At 36.7% G+C, this 23,248-nt stretch overlaps 1 protein-coding gene across 1 annotated transcript in view; it reads left to right on the top strand.

The window, feature by feature from the left end:
• The first annotated feature begins 1,381 nt into the window (after window positions 1-1,381).
• The window catches only part of xrn2 (5'-3' exoribonuclease 2), a 30,633-nt gene continuing 8,766 nt past the window's right edge, over window positions 1,382-23,248 (top strand). Inside the window, exons 1-28 of the mRNA XM_055186162.2 lie at window positions 1,382-1,608; window positions 3,081-3,208; window positions 3,291-3,402; window positions 3,508-3,619; window positions 3,742-3,800; window positions 5,081-5,170; window positions 5,252-5,324; window positions 5,416-5,466; window positions 5,753-5,910; window positions 6,295-6,369; window positions 6,897-7,030; window positions 7,126-7,183; window positions 7,852-7,959; window positions 8,046-8,090; window positions 8,718-8,861; window positions 8,949-8,990; window positions 9,111-9,205; window positions 11,426-11,561; window positions 14,828-14,935; window positions 15,066-15,155; window positions 15,453-15,525; window positions 15,622-15,705; window positions 15,817-15,914; window positions 16,124-16,203; window positions 16,324-16,380; window positions 19,682-19,750; window positions 19,860-19,988; window positions 20,219-20,370. Of these exons, the coding sequence (XP_055042137.2) occupies window positions 1,534-1,608; window positions 3,081-3,208; window positions 3,291-3,402; window positions 3,508-3,619; window positions 3,742-3,800; window positions 5,081-5,170; window positions 5,252-5,324; window positions 5,416-5,466; window positions 5,753-5,910; window positions 6,295-6,369; window positions 6,897-7,030; window positions 7,126-7,183; window positions 7,852-7,959; window positions 8,046-8,090; window positions 8,718-8,861; window positions 8,949-8,990; window positions 9,111-9,205; window positions 11,426-11,561; window positions 14,828-14,935; window positions 15,066-15,155; window positions 15,453-15,525; window positions 15,622-15,705; window positions 15,817-15,914; window positions 16,124-16,203; window positions 16,324-16,380; window positions 19,682-19,750; window positions 19,860-19,988; window positions 20,219-20,370 (2,635 nt within the window). The 5' untranslated portion in view covers window positions 1,382-1,533. The remainder of the gene's footprint in view (window positions 1,609-3,080; window positions 3,209-3,290; window positions 3,403-3,507; window positions 3,620-3,741; window positions 3,801-5,080; window positions 5,171-5,251; window positions 5,325-5,415; window positions 5,467-5,752; window positions 5,911-6,294; window positions 6,370-6,896; window positions 7,031-7,125; window positions 7,184-7,851; window positions 7,960-8,045; window positions 8,091-8,717; window positions 8,862-8,948; window positions 8,991-9,110; window positions 9,206-11,425; window positions 11,562-14,827; window positions 14,936-15,065; window positions 15,156-15,452; window positions 15,526-15,621; window positions 15,706-15,816; window positions 15,915-16,123; window positions 16,204-16,323; window positions 16,381-19,681; window positions 19,751-19,859; window positions 19,989-20,218; window positions 20,371-23,248) is intronic.

The raw sequence follows: 23,248 nt of genomic DNA, 5'->3' as shown, positions 1-23,248 counted from the left end.
ACTGTTAGCATCGGGCATTGGTATCGGCCCACCAAGAAGACAACACCGGCTGCAAAAATCCTGATCGACTCAAGACTTAACAAAGTTTCTTTTCCTGTGTTCATATGTTTTCCTGCATGAATGATCCTGTGTGTTCATCTCTCAAGTATTAGAAAAACACCTTTACAGATACACATTTACATTATTTCCATTAAACATCACCTTTGTTGACATCTGATGTATGATACAGCACCACACGGGGGCAGACAGACTACAGGAGTACAGATGTGATGCTGATGAAGACACAGAGGTTCATGTCAATCATGTCTATTGTATAATGTTTAAACAGATCATTTCATTATGGGTGCTTCCTGAAAATCTTTTTAGCTATATTTACTTGGTAAATATTTTATGTCAACTGATTATATAGATGTATGGCAGATGTCCTTTAAACTGATTTATAGCAGATTAGTTGTTGGTTTTCTCCTGGCACTGAAATAAAAATAGGGTAAATTGAGTTATGTTTATGAAGATTTAAATATTGCATGTCTCTAGTAACAACATTTCATAATACAGTCTCTTTTATTTATAAGAAGAATAAAAAGTGTGGTCCTAGAGACTATAATAATGGGAAAACATGTTTGGATCATCTATAGGGCAGGCAAGATCTGACTAAAGAGATTGCACATTGGACTAAATCTCATTTTCACCTACAATTACATAAATGTGTCTCAGTGTTTGCCTGTTAAGAGGATCCATTAAAGATGTGCAGCTGGTTTCATGTATGTATCCTACTGTGAATGTGTGCATAGCTCAAGAGGAACTGAAGCACAGCATTTACATCAGGACATCAAACAGCTCTTCAGAGAAATCAGCTGAATACTTCAGGTCTCTGCCATAGGCTATGTATGGTGCTTGTTTAAAAAGAGACTTACAGGTTAAAGCATAAATAAACCAACGTGTATTTACTAGGGTGGCCATTCGTGCCAGTTCCGCCGGACACGTCCCGAACATGTTTTCGGGTTCGTTCTCCGGAAGTCGCGTTGCTCGACCGCATACGTCATCGAGGTTTTCACATTTCAGTTAAAATACATTAGAAAATTAAGATTTATTTATTTTAAGACATACAATCATTGTAGTTAGTCATTCTTACCTTGAAATGTAACGGTTGCTTTTCTGAAATTAAACCCGAAATATTAAACCTTGATGACGTATGCGGTCGACCAACGCGACTTCCGGAGAACGAACCCGAAAACATGTTCGGGACGTATCCGGCGGAACTGGCACGAATGGCCACCCTAATTTGACACCTGTATTTTAATTAACAATTATTATTGTCTTATAAATGTTTTATTAACAATCCTGTAAAGTGTTTCCCGTTCAGCGTTCGCGGCGCTGTTTACATCATTTCCGGATGACCCGGAAGTGACGCGCTGTTAGCTGCTATTTACGAGCATCTGCGTGCTGCGTATTTGGATTCAATCACAAATCTGCGTGTTTCACTGTTTTTAATTCGTTTTTAACCTCGAGGTTTTTTTGTGTATTTTACGGGAGATGGGAGTCCCCGCATTTTTCCGATGGTTGAGTCGCAAATATCCGTCGATTATTGTTCACTGTCTCGAGGAGAAGGTGAGACTTTCATTTGTTAATAATACATTTTCACTTCAGAACGATTCTGTTGTTACTCTAACTTTACTTGCACGCAGTCCAGTGTTTCTCAGCTCTTTATATGCGTGTATTTATTTTCTCTCTTGGTTTGTTTGAGTTGCATGTGTGACGCTGTTAAATTGTACTTCTGTGTCTTAAACCTCTTGCAACTGCATCTGGATAACTAACGTTACTCTTATTCAGAGACAATGATTAAATATGCATGTATTTTGTAGGAATGCAACAACTAGGTTTATCGATAATGAAATTCGTTGGCAATGAATTATCAAGCGTTGCCAAGTTCTCGGCCTTTTGGCGGAGTTCTGAATTCGGCTACTTTTAAAGGGGTCCTATGATGAGATTTTTTAAAAGATGTAAAATAACTCTTTGGTGTCCCCAGAGAGTGTATGTAAAGTTTTAGCTCAAAATACCCCACGTATATTTTATTATAGCATGTTAAATTTCCGCTTCGTAGGTGTGAGCAAAAATGTGCGTTTAAACGCAGCAAGGAAGCAAGTAAAGCAATGCATGCAAGCAATCGAGGAATAAAGCAAAGCCACACACCCCGTTAAGATTACCAGATCGCATACTTTGTAATTGAAAAAAGAAATAATAGAAATAAGTCAAATAAAATTAATGTAAATATTTCTCCAAATGTGCACACTTTGGACTAAGACCCCTGTTAATACAATAAATGTGAGCAGACACAAATTAATATTTATGTGTCATTATTTTATTTGAAATGTCCAGCTGTCTAACATAACGTATATCTTCATAAAAAGAAATGCTAAAAATAGAATTTGTAACATCAACAGGCAAAACATCTTTACCAGCACACCCATGAAGACTCGATTTGTATATTTTGACATTTAAAGACGCTTTACTATTTATAAACAGCACAAACTTTTTTACTTAAAATATTTAATTTACTTAAAAATATAAAAATCAAAAAGATTATATTAGTAAAAGCTCTGTAGTAGTGTCATTTTGCACTTTTAAAAGTATTCATGTGTAGAAGTGTACACTAATTTAGAGCCTTATTTAGCTATAATATGAAAAAAATAGAGTAAATGTTTGTTTTTATCCGATTAGTCGATTAATCGAAACGCCAGAGTAATCGATTATAATAATAAGTTTGTTTCAGCCCTATGGCAGTTCATTAGGTCTCTCATACTCATTACCCATAATGCTGTCTACATGGGCAGCTCTTTAGATTTGTGATGTTGTACGACCAGACATGTTGTCCAGGTACTGACTGTATGCGGTCTTTGTAAGAAGTTCAGTAAGTTCATAGTCAATTTATTGTCATTCTACTGTATACATGTGTACAGTTGAACGAAATTTCAACAGTTGTTTTCGACTGTGTGGTGCAGGAGTCACTCTGTATAAGTTTAAACATTTTCCCTCATGACAGACTAATTTCCTAGAATACCTTATTTGTTTTTGTTTTTCAGGCAAAGGAGTACAATGGCGTTAAAATCCCCGTTGACACCAGCAAACCTAACCCAAATGAAGTGGAGTTTGACAACCTGTATCTGGACATGAACGGCATTATTCACCCCTGCACGCACCCCGAGGATAAGTGAGACCCTCTTTTATCATCAGTCTTCATTAACGTCCTTATATTATAAACATGTTTTAAACTCACGTTTTGCGGCTTGCAGGCCAGCACCTAAAAACGAGGATGAAATGATGGTTGCCATTTTTGAATACATTGACCGACTTTTTAACATAGTTCGACCGAGACGAGTTCTATACATGGCAATCGATGGTGTGGTATGTATATGTTTTTTTAAAATTATGAATAAAATATTAGCATACACACAAAAAAAGTGGACACTGAGTAACTGTTTTTATGCCACTGATGTTTAATATTTCCAGGCTCCTCGTGCCAAAATGAACCAGCAGCGATCAAGACGTTTCCGTGCATCTAAAGAAGGCGTAGAGCTCACTGAAGAGAAACAGAAAATGCGAGAGGAAGTTATTCAGAGAGGTTAGAGACATGACCTCTGGTTAAACAACAGAAGATAAAAATAAATAAAAAACATGATTTAAACTTCATCAACTTTACATTTCAAATGAAAGCTGTGTCTCATGTTCTTCTGTTTGTTTTAGGAGGTTACCTGCCACCTGAAGAGATTAAAGAGCGTTTTGACAGCAACTGTATTACTCCAGTAAGTCTGTGATGGTCATCTCCTCTGATAGATGCTCATTTATTTCTGTATTATCCAAAACACACACATGTTGACACATGTAGTTATATAGTGACATGTCAGCGTTAATCCATGCATTACATTTTGGGAAATCTAGTTGTACTGACGCATGTTTACTAGGGATGCACGATATATCGGCCGATAACTGCTTATTTTTAATATTATTGGTTATCGGTCGGATAGCAAAATTAGGCCGATAAATGAAAGCCGATAAATGATGGATTATTTTGCTTTGTTGAACCACTTCACTTGCTCATTGCTGGTCATGTGGAGTTTTGATTGGTGCTTTCTGTGACATAGCACGAAGATGACACGTGTTGCGGGCTTAAGAAGAGTATCCTAGTCTAGCGCAAAGACAAGATGTCCGCGGTCTGGGAGTTTTTCATTGTAAAAATAATATGAATATTTATCGGCCTATATATCGGTTATCGGCCCCCCAAATATAAAGAGTTATCGGTATCGGCCAAAATTTCCATATCGGTGCATCCCTAATGTTTACTTAATATTTCTTTAGGCAGATCCATCTTTCTATTCATGTTCCATTAAATGATATGATCTGATGAGTTGAAAGCTCTGTGTGTCTTCAGTGATTGGTGCCATGCAGCTTTACTCCTGGGTCATAAAGTACACCAGATTTCATAGTACATAGTCAGAGAGATGACTTGCTAATTTGTCCTGTGTTTCTATGAAAATCAAAATTTACTAATTTACTTACTTTATAAAATGTGCCATGATTACTGTTATTGTTATGAATTTGATGTTTTTGCAAATTTGCATGTACTATCAATTTAAAATTTATTTTGCATCATTACTTTGGTTAACATTTCTAGAAATTGTTAACAAACCCATGATACTGTTGATAACCGTAGTGATTTTGGTCACTATAACTGTGATGTGTAATTTTGTTTTTTAACATCTAATTAATTAAACTGAAAATTAACTCGCATTTTTTTTAAAAAGTACCTCAAACATAAATGTGTCCATTTATAAAGTAATGCGTTACTTTACTTGTTACTTCAAAATAAAGTAATATAATTTCGTAATGCACATTACTTGTAATGCGTTACCCCCAACACTGATAAAAAGTCTATAATCTCACCCACTTTGAAGTGACACTAAACTGCAGTGGAAAAGCCAACCGAGCCAAAGTAAAGTGAGCCACATTGTACCACGCAATAGAAAAACTTTATTATTCAGCATCTGTATGTATCTTTATAATTCTCTCTTTGTTTTGTGTATAGGGAACAGAGTTCATGGATAATTTGGCCAAATGTTTGCGCTACTACGTTGCAGACAGACTGACCAATGACCCCGGATGGCATAGTGTCACAGTAGGTCACACGATCCCTCACTTCAATTGTTATTTTTTTCTACTGTACAATAAAATAAATCTGTGCCGATTTGTCCTGCAGGTGTTTTTGTCAGATGCAAGTGTTCCTGGAGAAGGAGAACATAAGATTATGGATTTCATCAGAAGACAAAGAGGTAAAGCAAACTCACATTAAGATCTTGCTGTAAATAAAATCTGAATGTCTGTGTTAAAAAAAAATTGTCGATTTGTGTTTGTCTCTTTCAGCTCAGCCAAACCACGACCCAAACACACATCACTGTCTCTGTGGAGCAGATGGTAAGTTTTAGTTTAAAAATGTTATAGAAATAAATAAAAAAATCATTCTCCATCTGATTCTTTGAAATAATTTGATAGCTAATAAAATAATCTACTGCATTTGTGGTTCTGTCTGTGAAATTCAGTCTGAAGTCTCATAATCTAATGATAAGATGAGCATCAAAGTTTGATGTCAATCTTTAATCAAATAATGGCTTTACCTCTGTTATCTTGATTTCATAATTTTTTAAAATCAAAAATCTGAGTCTGAATTTCATGTTTGTTTGTTTGTTTTTTGTCTCTTCAGCTGATTTGATTATGTTGGGCTTGGCAACTCATGAGCCTAACTTCACCATTATAAGAGAGGAGTTTAAACCCAATAAACCCAGACCCTGTGCCCTGTGTGCACAGATGGGCCATGAGATTAAGGACTGTCAGGGTCTGGCGAGAGAGAAACAGGGCGAGGTAACAAACATCACCTCTCATCTGCTTCATTTACACCAGTGGTTCTCAAACTTTTTCAGCGTGCGGCCCCCTTTGTGTACGGTGCATTCCTTCACGGCCCCCCCAAAGAAAACTTATGACAAAAAAAGTTCTAAAGCTTCACATTTTGATTAAACAAAACATTAAATTATACAAAGTAGTGCTGCCTTATTTTTTTCAGGGTTAATTTCACAGAATTCATGTTAAATTAATGTATTTTATAAAAATGTCATAAAACTGGGGGGCCCCTGGCACCATCTCGCGGCCCCCCCTGGGGGCCCCGGACCCCAGTTTGAGAACCACTGATTTACACAGATCTTCACCTCTTCATATTTGTCACCTGACATTGTTTTTTCTATCTCTCAGCATGATGAATTTGCAGACTCAATTCCAGTCTCAGAGCAGGAGTTTATCTTCATTCGACTGTCCGTCTTACGAGAGGTGTGTTTCATTAAATCTCTCTTTTTTAACTTTGTACACTCCTGTCCTGTTTTACTTGCTAGGGAAACTAAACTTTGGGTGAGTTAAAATCTATTTAAGAGTGATGTGGAAACTTTTGAAATTTAGGGAATTTTATATTGGAATATCAGGGAAATTTGTTTGTTGCTTTAAATTTTAGTTTGTATTTATTAATCTGCTTGTTAAGTTATGACATAAGGAATGCTACAATTACGACTACAATTTTAAAAGCCATTTATTGGCATTGTTTATTCATTTCACGCATTTTAACAAAACCAAAAGTTGTTAAAAAACATTATACTCTACATTATCAGGCTCACTTCATCTCAATGAAAATTCAGCTCTTTAGTCAGAGAAAAAGTTTGGGAATGATACATTTGGCTTATAGTGGGAATCCTGTTTTTAAGTTTAACACCTCAATAGATTACCTTCCTCATCATTGTATCTCTCTTAACTTGAAAACTGGTCAGTATAGTTGTTGATGTCTAATGTCTGTTGTTTCTCTGCAGTATCTGGAGAGAGAGTTGACGATGGCCAGCCTGCCGTTCCCTTATGACTTTGAGCGGAGTGTGGATGATTGGGTGTTCATGTGCTTCTTTGTGGGAAATGACTTTCTGCCTCACTTACCGTCTCTTGAGATCAGGCACGCACACACCGAAACACATTCATTCACCTGTCGTCTAGTGTCATCTGCTCTGTTCTGAGGTCTGACTGTAGTTTGTGTCTGTCTCCATACAGAGAGGGGGCCATCGATCGACTGGTTGGCATCTACAAAGATGTCGTGCACAAGACCGGGGTAAACGCATGTCCTTGTATATTCATCTTATGTGTAACATAAACAGTCAGTTTTGTACATATTAAGGACAAATTTACTAACCGCTTGCACCAGCGCTGCTAAAAAATGACCATACTTACCTAAGACATGCAGTGAATGATAAGTGCTGAAAAGGCGTGCGCACAGTTGTTTTGGGAACTAACGTCTTATTGCATGTGCAGGAGTTTCCCTTTTAGACATATATTTTTTTCTGTTAACTGATAATAATAATTTGTCATAAATTCTTACCTTTGATCAACCGGTCAATATGAACATCCCTAGTCTGACATTTTGATAACACTGTTTGTTTTACATTCAACTCACAGCAGATTAACTGCTATAATGGTAGATTATTCACAGTTAAATGAATGTTTTAGGTTTAATCTGAATGCACATCTACTCAATGGAGAAAGATGCTTTCTGCCTGTCTAATGGTGTAGTTACAGGCACTTACCAGCAGGGGCTGACTGGGTCATGTTAACCAGATTAACCTTGACCCCTCAGTTAGCCTCATTCAGGTCTGATCTGGCCACTTTTAGAAGATTTATTGATTTCATTTTAATTACTTGTAGTTTCCTTTTATACAGATTAGAGATGATCAATTTCATTCAAAAAGGGTTTAAAATTCCTCATTATTTTGTACTTTATAGGGCTACTTAACAGAGAATGGCTTTGTGAATCTGGAGCGGGTGGAGCTCATAATGCAGGCCGTCGGTGTGGCCGAGGACAACATCTTCAAAAAACGCAAAGACGATGACGTGAGAGCACTTGAGCTGTTCATCAATTATATACATTTATAGTGAAGTGTGATTAATGATTCATATTGAACATTTGTTTTGTGCAGGAGAATTTTAAAAGGAGAATGAAGGACAAGAAGAAACGGATGAAAGTATGTGGAACAGATGCTGTGTTTGTTTCTAAATACACTTTTACAGGAAATCACATTAAGAGCTTTTGCATGAATCCTTCAGAGATGTTAACACACAGCTCATCCTGTAATCTCTTTACAAGGTCAATTAATTCAGTTTACAGCGGTTTAATAGTTTAGTTTGACCCTGTACAGACACAACTCGTTATCATTAGTTGTGCTGGTGAAATAGATCAGAATGCTAAAAAATAAAGTAGACATGTATTTGATTTTGTGTGCATGAAACAAGCAGCAACAAAAACTTCAGTCAAACCTTTTTCTTATCAGAAACATTCACAAATTGAGAGTTAAAAACTGGATTAAGTAAAAACTTAGTTAGAAATGGTGAAGGGTGTATTTTACACTAAATAAACATGGTGAAAAGTAACATCTAAAAAAGTAGTAAACAGCAATATTTTCAAATATATAAACTATCTCCATATGGAGACTAATTTTTATTAAAAATGAAAACACATTCAAGCTGATCAAGACAGTAAAACAAGTTTAATGACTCTGAGGTACATGTGCCCAGCACTAATAACTACTATAGTAAAGAGTATAAATAATGTTTAAACTAATAGACGTGTCTGGTGTTTAATCTCCTGTCAGGCAGAACAGGGTCCATCGTTTGTTCCCAGAGGTCAGTTTGCACCTCAGGCTCTGGGTGGACGCGGCAGACCGATGCCGATACAGAACGCCAGACAGGCAGCGTATGAGATGAGGATGCAAGGGAACAGAGATCAACGTAACCAGGTTTGTCTAAACACCTCAACAACATTTTAAGAGTTTGTTTTGTGTTTTCTGCTCGTGTTTAAATCTTCAGATCTGTTTGTTTTCCAGGACGCAGCGCAGTCTTTGAGGGCCATGATGAGAAATGGAAAGGCATGTATAGCTCTCTCTATTTGTGTCTTTATCTCTTGCTATAGATTCTGTAAGATGTGTGTGTTAAACTGAATTGTGTGAGGCTTTTTTAATATAAAATGTTTTCACTGTGCATTATAGACCCCAGCTGGACCCAGTAATGACATGGACAGTCGTGGTGTTAAACGAAAGGCAGAGGACAGTGACAGTGAACCAGAACCTGAAGATAACGTCAGGTAAAGCACATCCTCCAGGAATCTTCTGTTTATATACTGAGGATCAGCAGATTAGACAACCCATTTATGTAGATTTGATCTAGAATCACAGCTAAAAATCTCTGCTTCCCAGAACAGATACCCTAACGTTCCCTGCTGATCCCTGAAAAAAAGTATTCTTGACATCAATAGAACGTTCCCTCTAGGTTTACCGAACGTAACCATGTGCAAACATTAGGTTAACGTTGCTTTAACATTCTGAAATGTTCTCCTAACCTCTATATTGTGTTATGCCTGAAGGCAAATAAAATCACGTGTTAAATGGGTTTATTGTTCAAAGAACATAAAATTGAGCTTTTTTATATAAGTAAAAAAATACCTCAGCATCACATTGTATTTTATAAAATCTATAAATAATGACTTCAACAATGTATAGAGGACTAAAAGCGGGTATCTATTGACAGATAAATAAACTACCACACCATTTTTAGATACAGCAATATAAAGCTGCTCCTTTACATCATATTCTCTTCATAAAATGTCTCAAGTCAATCGGAAATGATTAGAATATATTTTTGTTCACACACATAAGGTTAACATTACCTAATGAAGAATTCACTAAAATAATTTAGTCTTTATGAAATGACAAAACATTTTATTCACTTTAACAGATCTTACCACAGACGTTTAGCAGCCTATCTACATTTTTACATGAATCAAAAGCTTCTTAACATATTCTCTTCATATAGACGTGTCAAAGCGGTCTATAACCATTTTAATATGAGAATACAAATATATATTTTAGTTACTAAATGACGAAAGAGAGAAGAAAACGCTAAAATAATGTTAGTCTCTTAAAAATGAACAGTGGTTTAATTTGACTTGAATCTTTGCTGGAGGATGGGAGCAGAGAAGCGTGTGCTTCAGCAGTGAAGCGCACACTAATAAAGGAATATACACTCATCTAAAGGATTATTAGGAACGCCTGTTCAATTTCTCATTAGTGCAATGGTGTAATGATGTGGATGATGTTTTCTTGGCACACTTTAGGCCCCTTAGTGCCAATTGGGCATCATTTAAATGCCATGACCTACCTGAGCATTGTTTCTGATCATGTCCATCCCTTTATGACCACCATGTACTCATCCTCTGATGGCTACTTCCAGCAGTATAATGCACCATGTCACAAAGCTCGGATCATTTCAAATTGGTTTCTTGAACGTGATAATGTGTTCACTGTACTAAAATGGCCCCCACAGTCACCAGATCTCAACCTAATAGAACATCTTTGGGATGTGGTGGAACGGGAACTTCGTGCCCTGGATGGCATCCCACAAATCTCCATCAACTGCAAGATGCTATCCTATTAATATGGGCCAACATTTCTGAAGAATGCTTTCAGCACCTTGTTGAATCAATGCCATGTAGTATTAAGGCAGTTCTGAAGGCAAAGGGGGGACAGACACAGTATTAGTATGGTGGTCCTAATAATCCTTTAGGTGAGTGTAATGCATTTAATGATGTTTTTTCTTAATTTCCTCAAAAAATCTGATGGATAACATTCAGTGAATTGACATAAAGGCAAAGTATAACAATCCAAGTAGAACACGTATAGCAGCAGTAGTGAACACACACCGAGCAGTGGGCATTCACCGTGTCGCCCTGGGAGCTTTACCAAGTTACCATCCATTATAAAGTTTTATTTGTTATATCTTAAATAACCAAATGGAGCCATATAGGAACATTAGGGGAACGTTGTGTGTTTGCTGGAGTGTTCTGAGACTAAGACTGATTGGTGGAGTAATCAATCAGACCAACTCACCAATTTGTTGACCATCATCATTATAATTATTATTATTATATATATTTAAATTTTAAACTGCACATTCCTGTCACCTACTTATACAGATAAGTTTTGAGCGATTAGCTGTCTAAATCAGTTGTGTTCAATTGGTATGCATGGAGGTTTTCTGTGTCCCTGGTGAGCCGCTGTAGAGGTTTACACCACACAGATGCATCTCCTCTCTGATTATGCGAGCAGGATTTCCACATCATGTCAAAACATCCACCAAGGTGGAAAATAAGTTTCTCTTTGCCTCTTAACGCTTGTCGCTCTGGGCAATTCACAAAGGCGTGCACATGCATAGAAGTGAGGCTGGGTCCTGTTTATTAATATATATATATATATTCATATATATATATATATTCAGTCTGAGATGATAAAGACTGCGTGTTTCACAGGTTATGGGAGGAGGGCTGGAAACAGCGTTACTACAAAACAAAGTTTGATGTGGACGAGACGGACGACGAGTTTCGGAAGAAAGTGGTTCAGTCGTACGTGGAGGGGCTGTGCTGGGTGCTCCGGTACTATTATCAGGTCAGTACACACACACACACACGCACACCTTTACACAGGTAAATGACTTAAACATCATCCAGAGGGTCTACATGTGAACAATCTCTGTAAACTTCTAAATAAGATCTTGATCCGATCATTCACGTCTGGGATCGGACAGCTTTGAGCTGTTTGTCGTACTCTGTCAGCTAATTTGTCTTCAGCAGATCTCACTCTGATTAGAGATCAGTGTTGAGGGATTTGTGTGCAGTAATTGAAGATCTCACTAAATGCACGGCCTGCGTTCACGCTGTGTGTTTGGCAGATGAGAGCGTCCCACAGGGAGCACTGAACAGATTCTCTCTGCTGTGTCAGACGTGTTTCTTCCCTTCTGTCACACGCACACAAACAAACACAAATACACACGTACGCACAAATACACACGTACGCACAAACACACACACACACACACACACACACACACACACACACACACACACTGTTGCATGGTAGATGATGGGCATTACTGCTGTGTGTGCTGATGTTTAGGTGGCAGAGATCTGCATGACGACTTGATCATGGTGGATTTATATATCTGGTATATAATGTTATGCAGTGACACACAGGATAATGTTACAGTGTTATGAGTGATAAAAATTGAACTAGCGCTGTCACAATTATGAAATTTGGCTGACAGTTAATTGACTAATAAATTGTGACGATTAATTGCATGCTTTACTTGTAGGGCGATTACTTGTCTGTTTTTTGCTTTGACGTTTAATTCTCATACATTTTTTTTTGTTTGTTCATGAAATAATTTTCACACATTGTTGTGATTATTTAAATTAAATATTTTGCAAGGTTTACCTGGCAGTAAATATTAATACACATAACGCATATTTAAAAGCAATTATTTAATGAAAATTCTGAAAATTCTTAAAGAAATAAACAAAATAAAGTGTCTGAAAACTAACTGAAAATTAAGAATAGTATCCTTTACTTCCCTACATTTGGAATTGCTGTTTTGGAAATGTATGTTTTACCTGGCAGTTCATACTGCTTATAAAAGTTCTGCAGCATTTCTTTAAATGCTGTTTACAGGCGCTGCAGCTCCCCCTTGTGTTTTTAAAGAGATGTGCAATCATTGCGGGGATCTGAAAGCATCACGATGAGGTCAAACAATCGCGATGAGACGATTATTTAACCATTGTGACATCCTTAAATTAAATGCTTTATTTACTTATGAATATTTTACAGAAGTAAAGTATATTTAAAATGTTGACTAAAGACTAAGGTTGCAAAGTGGCTGAATGTTTCTGGGACATTTCCATTGGAACTTAATCTGGGGGATTTTGAAAATATTCCAAATTGGAAACTTTACGGGAATTAAGTTGGATATTTATATAATCTATCATATACAAACATGAATAAACATTTAGTTTGGTTATAAGCAGACATGCATGCAAGGGGAATACAAATGTTAAAGCATTAAATCTTATCTTTTTTTAAACAAAATATACTTTAAGATTTTTTTTTTTACTATATTTAAGTTCTCTGTTATAGGCAACTCTTTTTCCAATTCCCAGTTTATTCCCATTTAGTTTCTGTTAATTCATATATATATTCCTGTTAATTTCTATGTGAAGTTTCCAGTCTTTTTTGTAGGGGTGTCCTCGACTAAGGATGTACATATTCGAATCAGAATTGTCTAATCTTTCTATAGTCGACCGATAGTCAAAACATCTATGTGTGTCTGCATGGGTTGGGAGGGGGCCAAACCAGTCATGACCAAAAAAAACGCCAAATGACATATGTTATGTGATTGTTACTGTAAATGATAAAAACTAAGCTTTATATACAATTCATTAAACGTTAATTTATAACAAGAAAACACTGAAATTAATGATTTTATAGACACACGGCATTATTATTTAGCACAGAAATACTGCTTGCTTTGACTTTGATCATCTCTATTATTCCCTTTACAGAAACACCTGATGATTCTTATATTATTTATTTCAGGAATCTCTTTTCTATCATTTGAAAGTGAACACCGAACATAATAGAAAATCACAAGAAAGACAGTAATGTCAGGCATAAATATAGGTTCAGTGCAGATATTTTCAGTGTCATCACCGAAATGTAAAGAAATGGCTTACCTGTTTTGTAGTTTAACTTTTGACAAGATAAATATACCAATAAAATTTAAAACTTATACCCTTTGAAAAGCATCCGTTATTTTAATGTTTAGTTTGATGAACTCTTAAATATGAGACGCAGAGCACCTAGCCCGTTCAGCTAAATTGCATGCGCCAGCAGCAACAGCACAAAACTATGAAACTATGAAAAGCAATCCAAAATTTACAGACTTAAATTAGATCAGAATTTATGTTTATAATAAATACAATTTTGTAATAAAATTAGGTCAGAAGTAACAAGGTTCAGAGCAAATATGTGCAAATTGCCTGAAGTGCACGGAAACAAAACACAAGCCAAATAGATAAATCAGATAACCCAGAGTGATTTATAAACAAATTAAATAAATTATTATCAGAATGAAAGTATATCCAGAATTGCCAGCATTGACTTTTAAATGTAGAAACAAAGAGGCAATGGTTTATTAACATAGAAACCGCTTATGGACATGTTGGCCGGTCACAGGGGTTGTTGGATTTATTAACGCATTTCAAAAATATTTATTGAAAGCTGCTATTTCATATATTATTTGCATAGCATTATCATAAAAGGCTGTATATTAATATATTGTGAGAAAGCTGTTATATGTGAAATCAGATAATGTGCACCCATATACGGCCAAAATTGAATGATCCTCATTTCATAACACATCTTCGACGATTCGACCGTGGGATTGGTAGTCGAATCAGGCGTCTCCTATCGATGCATCAAATCCTCGACTATTCGGGGTCACCTCTACTATCTGACTCTGTGCTTTCATGCTCATAAATGTTTACATGGTAAACAGGTGTGAAAAGTGTCCAAATGAAGATCACATTAGAGTCGATGTGAATGCGATGTTAAATGTGGATAGATTTTTATATCATTGGCAGAATTATTAATATGTTAAGAGTCTTCGAGGTCTTCAGTAGTCTGATCTAAATGTCTTTTTGAGTGTAAACACTACATGAAATGTTGACATTGTATCTCAAGGTTGAATGACGGGATAATGGATGTCTTTAAAATGACTTTGATTGATGGTCTTTGGGAATCAAGCCGTAATGGAAGATGTGTTTAATGTCTTTGTGAGATACAATAGATGTACTGAATGTGTGTCTCTTTTTCTCTCACAGGGTTGTGCGTCCTGGAAGTGGTATTTTCCATTTCATTATGCACCATTTGCTTCTGACTTCAAAGACATCAAGGGGATGTTCACCGATTTTGAGAAAGGGACTAAACCGGTAATTTCACAAACACTGATGACAAACTCACTTTACTTGACATTGTTTTGGGGCAACATACTTGTTTTATATCTTCTTATTTAAACTGATTTATATGTTGTGTGTTTTGTACTGATGTCTTTATGTGTAGTTTAAGCCTCTGGAGCAGCTGATGGGAGTTTTTCCTGCCGCCAGTGGAAACTTCTTGCCGACGACATGGCGAGCGTTGATGTCAAACCCTGTAAGTAACCCAAGTTTACTTCAAACCAATGAAATTAGTTGAGCTCACATTTGCAACTAGTTAGACTTGATTGTGTCAGTTTGGGAAATAATGTATGTAAATTGGACTTGATAGGTTATGTTAGAACTGGTTACTATGTTTGATTTTGGAATAACATTAAGGACAAAGCCACTATAAATACGACTCCGTTATCAGTTTATAGATTTCAAATTAAATAAACAATGATTTGATATGATTTAGTTTAATAAATTAAAATTGATATTGTGTGTGACATGATTCTCTCTTCATCTATTATAGGAATCTTCCATCATTGACTTTTACCCTGATGATTTTGCCATTGATTTAAATGGGAAGAAGTACGCCTGGCAGGGTAACCGATCAGATTTACCCATCACAGTCTGATAAACAAGACGTCATCGTTTATACTTCTGTTTGAATTATGATTTGATCGACTCCTCTTTTTCAGGTGTCGCTTTGCTGCCGTTTGTTGATGAGCGGAGGTTACGGGCAGCGTTAGAGGACGTTTATCCTGATTTGACCTCGGAGGAGGGTGAGAGGAGACAAATACTTTAAATCACACTCCATTCTGAAAGGACTACACACTTAATGAGAATATCAAAGACACATTATCCGTGTTTATGTGATCTGTGGTTGTTTTCAGAGCGGAGGAACAGTTTAGGAAGTGATGTCATGTTTGTGGGTAAGGCCCACCCACTGTGTGACTTCATTTGGGAACTGTACCGTGCAGAATCTCATGAGGTAAATAAAGATTGTTTTGTCTCCCCTTATTTTTCATCAGTCATAGTTCACTTTACATTTGACGTGTACTTGAGTAGCCAAACAAACCAAACTCGTAATTGGGATCAGCACCAAAACCTTAAGTGTGAAACTAGAGTGCTTAATTTCTGAGAAGAAATGGAGCCGACTGTCTCATCCAAACTCTCTGATTCTTTCATCTTTTCTTTTAGGGTACTGAGATCCCTGCAGAATTTTGCCATGGAATCCAAGGTATATTAAATCTAGATGAGGCCCCTATTCTACCAGATAAGTAAGGAGACCATCTCTGTTTCTTCATGTGTTTTATCTCTCATCTTTACCTGGGTCATGTCTGTAAAGACACTTGAGACTAAAGCTTAGCAAATCATGTCAACCTTGATTTTTTTTTCAGACCGGTGCAGTCGCCCATCCCAACACTGAGAGACATCGCCACCAATTCTGCCATTGGGTAAGACTTGCATCTACAGTACATATTTTCTGTGGTGATTTAAATAAAAATTCTTTAGGGCTGCATAACGATTAATAGCAAGTAATCGTTTGCAGAATAAACGTTTTTGACATACATTATATGTGTTTTTTATATTATATTTAAGAATAAGTATTCATACTTATTAATTATATATAACCATCAAATGTGTATATACACATGTAAACATATTCATGTAAATATTTCTTAGATTTATCTATATACATAAATATTATACACCGTACACAAACATATATGATTTTAACAAAAACTTTTATTCTGCAAACGATTACTTGCGATAAATCATTATGCAGCCAGCGTTTTAAAAAAAAGTTGCCAGCCAGCGTTTTTCATGATTTTCACAAAAGTTTAATGCCTTCCAGAAAAAGTTCTTCTTTAAATATATAAACATACAATATATCAAATAAAAGAACAGACCCTCTGCTTTCAAACAAAAAAAAACGTTTCATCCTACCTTCAGTAGTTCTTTTGTAATCAGCTTTTGGGTAGGTTTCTGCAAAAACACCACATTTTGAGCAAAAAGATAATTCCATTTTTGTGACGGACTTTTCATAGAGATCCCATTCAGAGCGATCTTTAAAACAGACACGGACTTGCAGCAGCTTGCTATAGGGCAATACTTCCGGTTTTAAAAAGTTGCGGAAGGGTATTGCGTAAAGACGGAAATACTCGTCATTAACGGGAAAGCGTTTTCTCTTGATTGACGAGATATCTCGTCAATGGCAGCGAAAGAGTTAAGTGTGTGGAGACTGCTGGATTCTTTAAATGTCCTACTGGGATGAATAAAGGATCTGTTTATTGATCTTGATCTGTAATGCAAATGAATGACCGCTAATGTGATTTACTCAATTCAATATTGAAATTGATTCATGTTGATAGATTTCACTGTTACTGCCTGATTCAGATCATCTTTTAATGTTAAAAAAAACCCACTTTTATATCTTGTTTATCCTTTAGTTTTTACTCATTTCAGTCATATGCAGACACAGTCTTGTTACTGATAGGGATGGGCATTCGATTAAGTTTTCTTTGTCGATCGTCGGGAGAATTAACGATCGACTATCGATTAATCATTAATATTTTTATAATAAAATGTGTTATTTAACTTTTATACTTAAAAAATGCAATGAATACAAATATACAGCGTGTTTTTCCTCGATGAGACCTTTATTACAAGATCAACTTGTGGCAGACAGTTAAACTATGTTTCAAACATATATGTGCGTGCATGTGCGGTGCTCTAAAGCAGCGGAACCTGCAGCTGCGAGCCAGCGTTCTAAAACAGAGACCTCATTATTAGTTCCAAAATAAAAAAACAGATTCATGTTTAACATTAAATTAAACAAAAAACATAATACTTAGATCTGAAAGGTTTTGTCAAAATGTAACTCAAAATTATTCAAGCCAGAAGAAAGTGCAAGATATTAGCCTTCCTAACATTAGGCTATAACAAATTAGGCATTAAAGCCTCGTGAAAAATAACTAACTTTAGTAACTCGCATAAAACTTCTGCACCAGTCTACTGATTTTTTTTTGAGAAATAAAAACATGTTTTGGGGTCAGACGCGACCGCAACCCATGGTGACCGTCAGTCCAGCCGCCGCCGAAAACACCCGCTCCGAGGAGACTGACCAGGAGGTACCTCAGCGCTAACTTATTCCGCATACAGAGTATGTGTGAAACAGCGTGCGTTTTGTGAGCCCCATTCACCATTATTTAATTATACTAACATAGTCTTTAGTTTTTATTTGTTGTAAAACAACAGTAGACACAAATTTACTATGGTCTCCAACTCCACAATATAGCCTACCATAACCATGTTATTTGTAGTAAAATTGCGGAAATACAATTCGTTTTTTATCTGCAAAAAAAAAAAACATTTTCACAATGATAAAATCATGGCTAATTTTCCTAAGGTAGTAATTACAAAATTATATGTGTTTGAAAGACGGAGATGCGCACCTGTCAATCTATTACATAACAGAGCGAGGCCAGAGACAAACGTGCTCATAAACGGGAGTAATATGGAATAATGTGTGCCTCTTTGAATAACTGTAAGTATACATTTCTTTTAAATATATTTTGTCAAATAAAGTTTTGAGACATGGCCTAATAATGCTTTTTTCGCTGTTATTGCTCATTTAGACTTATTGTGCGGGTAACAGCGTTTTTGACGCATTTACCTCAGAGATTATTTTAGCAATATTGCTTTTTTCCGGTAATAATAATACAATTTATATTTCAATCCTGTTTCATTGTCTGTTTATTCATTTCATTATGCTGTTATGTTAATGTGAGGATATTTATTTGCCACATGAAACGTGCCGTTAAATGAATACTTTTATATAATATTCAAATTATATGCGAAATAATGTCTGCATCTTTGAATAACTGTAGGAATACAGTTGCTTATTTTTGTCATAAAGTTTTGAGAAATAATAATATTGTGAGGATTTATTTCCATATGAGACGCTTTTTGTCGTTGAATACTCTCGTTTATTATTTGGAAATCATATACATACATAGTAGGAAATATATAATGTGGAAGGGTAGCAGTTACTCTGCTTATTTTTATTTATGATATATGTGGAGATAAATAAAGCATTGCAAAACTGCTGATTTGATCCATTCAGATCCTGACCACCAGGCTAGAGATTTTAAACATCCTTATTCCACACTTACTAGTCTGTCAAATAATATCTAAAATATATTGTTTTGTGAAAAAAAATTATGATTTGTTCTATTGTTTATGCGGAAAAGTGTTCACAGAAAGTGTCAATCACATGAACGTTTTATATGCAGAATAACCGGTCAGCAGCGCACTGCAACGGGTGCTTGACGGATTCGCCGCACATATACGCAAACGCACTGCATACAAAGTATTTGTGAAACAGGAGTTAGATAAAAAAATGCATTCGATTAATTGATAACAAATTAACGTCATCGACAAAATTCTTAACAATCAATTATCGATCGTCGATTAATTATGCCCATCCCTAGTTACTGATACAGACTAGTTTATTTCAGGAGGAACCAGAGTAGATTTCTAGTCTTTGACCTTGAGACCTCGGCCATGTGCTGCTAATATTTGCAAATTTCTTTCGAGGTCAAACGCTTTGTGAAGTTCTGAACTAAAACTCTGGACCGATGCAATTAATGTGAATGCTACTGAGATGAGATGTACATACAGGCTCTTACGAATTACCAAACGTCTCTTTTTAGTAAAGATGTTCAATAATACTTGTGTTTTCTTTTTTGGCAGAATCAAATTCAAGGATCCACAGTTTGCTGCTGATTATGTGTTCAAGGCTGTTGTGTTGCCAGGAGCGAAGTAAGTACAGAATCTTATATCACACACACAAAACACTGGAGGAGATTTGTCTCTCTTACCTCAAACATCCTTCAACCCTTTTTTAAGTGGAAATAATTTTACTCTCCAGAATCCCTAACAAGGTTCTGAAACCAGGAGACTGGGAGAGGAGTAACAGCGGCCAATGGAGACCTCAACTTGGATTCAACCCGAACCGCCAACAAGCCCATCTGGGCCAATCAGGTTTCAGAGCGCTGAAGTAAGTCTTGAAATAATAAAGTATTTATTCTATATTCATATTTATCTGCTTGCATGTTAGTGGAAACATTAAATGATTTATAATAATACCAGCAAATCTAACATCTGTTGACTTCAGTCCTGAACAATAAGAGGTCCATGTTGAGGAAGAGAGATATATGCAGATTGATGTGTTCTTTGTTTCTAAAGCTCTTGTTTAATATATAATGTTGAACTCTTTTTGTTTTGCAGTCACCACGTGAGCAGAAATCAAGGTCCCGGTCTCTATGGACCCGGTCCACCTCACCGGAGTCAACAGGGCGGTCAGTTCAGCAATACCCCACCTCCTCGACACTATGGTCAGGGAAACTACGGTCAACCACACAGAGGCTCTTCAAACCAATGTAAGTTTTAATAATGATTAAAGGGAGTTTAATGCTATTTCATGCATTCTTAACATGCATTAACACGGTTAAAGAGATGTAATCCTCATGGTAAACAAATGCAAAGTGTCAAAAAAGCAGTGGAACGTAAGACGTTACAAAAGAGGAGGCGTGAGGTTGGCCCAGAAATACTCCCAAGTTTTTTTTAACATGGGTACCCATTATGTATCAGTGACCCCATATTCCTTTTATGGGCACTTCCCCCAGAAAAAACACGCCCACATGTCAATCAGAGCGAGGATGCTCATTAGCATTGATCTTTCGAGTATTAGTCACAGACATCACTGCACACAACAGCTTTGTTTTATATGAAGACTCAACAATGGCATAAAAGAAGTGTGTTTTTGGATGTAAAGAGAAGAAAGTCTTGTTCAGCTTCCCAAGTAAGCCAGCGTAGTTTTGCATGTATGGTTGTTTAATGCTGGCTTTAGGTGGAAAGTAAAACTGCTTCTGTGTTTTGTTGGCGAAGTGCATATAATGTAAACGGCACGAACATGTAGTGAATCATAAGTTATCCAGAGATAGTGGGAAGATGTTTTGTGTCTGTTGCTTGCTTGTGACTCACTCCTCCCACTTGAACAGGTTTATTATGGATTGCTTAAGACGTGATGTGCAGTCTTTGTGCAACGCTACTTTAACTTTACGACTGGTGATTTGCAGCAGTTTAAGTTAAGATATCTGCGTATAAACAGAGCACATGTGAAGATGCATGGTCGCGTGTGACTAAGACAGAAAGTTGACCCCTTAAATTTCACCCTGTTCTCTGAGGATCAAATGCGTAAGAACAACTACGATTCATCACGCTACCTTCAAAAGTGCATCAGAATCGATACGGAAGGTGCTTTAAAATATCAATATTGGTAAACTTCTTGCGGGCTAACATTTTTAATAATAATTAATCCCACTATTCCAGTTTAACATGAGAACTCCGGTCTTGCACGCGTTACCTCGCGTTGTTTCCTTCGTGACACTCTCTCTCCCTGTGCATTTGGTTTTCTGCCGCGCACGCGTTTTTGAAGGAGCGCTGAGAGCGGAGGAGCGCCTGACGTCATTCGCGTCTTCCATTGTCCAATCGAATGAGGGGAGAGGCGGGCCTTACGTTGTGGTGAGGGAAGTCTACAGTTGCTTTGAAGAACCGGACTCCACTCGCTCATTCTCTCCTGCGTGTTTGTGCTCCTCTTATCCTCAAACAAGGTCAGAGCAAGCGTCCTCTTTTTAAAGTTTCTGCTAATATGACAGGTCACAGCAAAAGAGCGCTCACGCTTCAATATTTGATTGACAAGACAGCTGACTCGGTGGTTGCTTAGCAATATGAAAAGCCGCGCTGCACTGCTCTTTTTTTTTAAAAAGGCAGTGCGTCGCGCCTTGCGTTTGCAAGCGTTTAAAGCGCTTTTGGTGTGACTGAGCCCTTAAACAGCAGCGACTGAACGCTACCCCAGATAATCACGCAGTGTGAAAACATCTGTGACCCGACTAGTTTAAAAATTATGCAGTCTCGGCATTAATCAATCCAGTACAAAAATCCACCGGTGCACATGATAAAATTGGCTTTATGCACACTGTGCTGACCCTCGTGTACTTGTAAAAAATGAAGTATACGCAGGCCTTAATTTCCCAATAACAGTCAGTAATGGATATGTTGCAGTTATTCTTTTTGAATGTGAATCTTTTCATAAATAGCAGGAATGAAAGCGTTTACAGTGTTGTGTTACAGTTGTTCATCTCTTTGTGTCTGTGTGTTTATCAGTGTCATTCAGCACTGTAGTTACACTATCGAGAGACACACACACACACAGAGTACATTGAGCATCTGTCTGTAGACGTCGGCGTTGTCCTTCGAGCTCCTCTCTACGCTCACTTTGATGTGCCAATTTGCAAGTTGATGAATAATCTCATCTGTGGGCGAGTGGTAGCCGCCCTGCAGACCCTTGATGCAAATGGAGGTTTGGGGTTGGCGTTGATCATCGCAGCTCTTCAGTAGCCCGTGTGTGCTGCGGCCCGACGCTGAAACATCCAATTAAACATACAGCCCACTGACTGTCCGGACACACGCTTCAAGTGTCTCTGAATAAAGCAATCAAAGAAAATACTCAAAGTGAAACCCTAGTTCACCAATTTTCATTTGAAATTCGAGATTAAATTTGCATTTTTTTTACCACATAGTGTTTAAGAGCTAAAATGATCTGATGGTATTTAAATCATCCATACATGATCAACTTATTTACTAATACTCACCCATCATTTTTCTTCTTTTTTGAGTAGAGAACAGAACAATGTTACTGTTTCTAATATCTAATGCGTTATATGCTATCGGAGATACCAAATAGGCTTTCCATGGGAATTAATGGGAATAAACTTGAAAATAAATTGCATAGTTGCCTATAACAGGGATGCAGTTAATGCAGTTTCAGTTGAATTTCTACCCTTCACAAGCACATTGCTTACTAAAGGGCCATTAAGGCCACACCCCCTGCACGTACTTATATTCTTCTATTACAGGCACAAATAATTTCTCGATTTCATTGAAAATGTATAAGGTTAGCTATCATGAAGCTCTCTCAAGCTGTGATGCTCTTTCTTATACATTCTGCTAGTCAGTTTTCTGTTATCATACAGACTTACTGTACCACCTTAACGTTTGGACACATTACTATTATTAATGTTTTTTAAAGAGGTCTCTTATGCTCATCAAGAAAATCAGAAATCATTCAAATTAGTATTCTTCCTTTGATTTAATCAATGTATTTAACATAACAGACATAACTGCACAGAGGAGATGTGTTAGAAATGCCTGATTTGCAATGTATGCAGCTTGGTTAAGAAATCGAGATGAACTCCG

This window comes from Misgurnus anguillicaudatus, chromosome 18 (assembly GCF_027580225.2).
Source record: "Misgurnus anguillicaudatus chromosome 18, ASM2758022v2, whole genome shotgun sequence".
In the NCBI taxonomy this organism is placed as follows: domain Eukaryota; kingdom Metazoa; phylum Chordata; class Actinopteri; order Cypriniformes; family Cobitidae; genus Misgurnus; species Misgurnus anguillicaudatus.
This window is presented reverse-complemented; position numbering and strand designations above follow the sequence as displayed.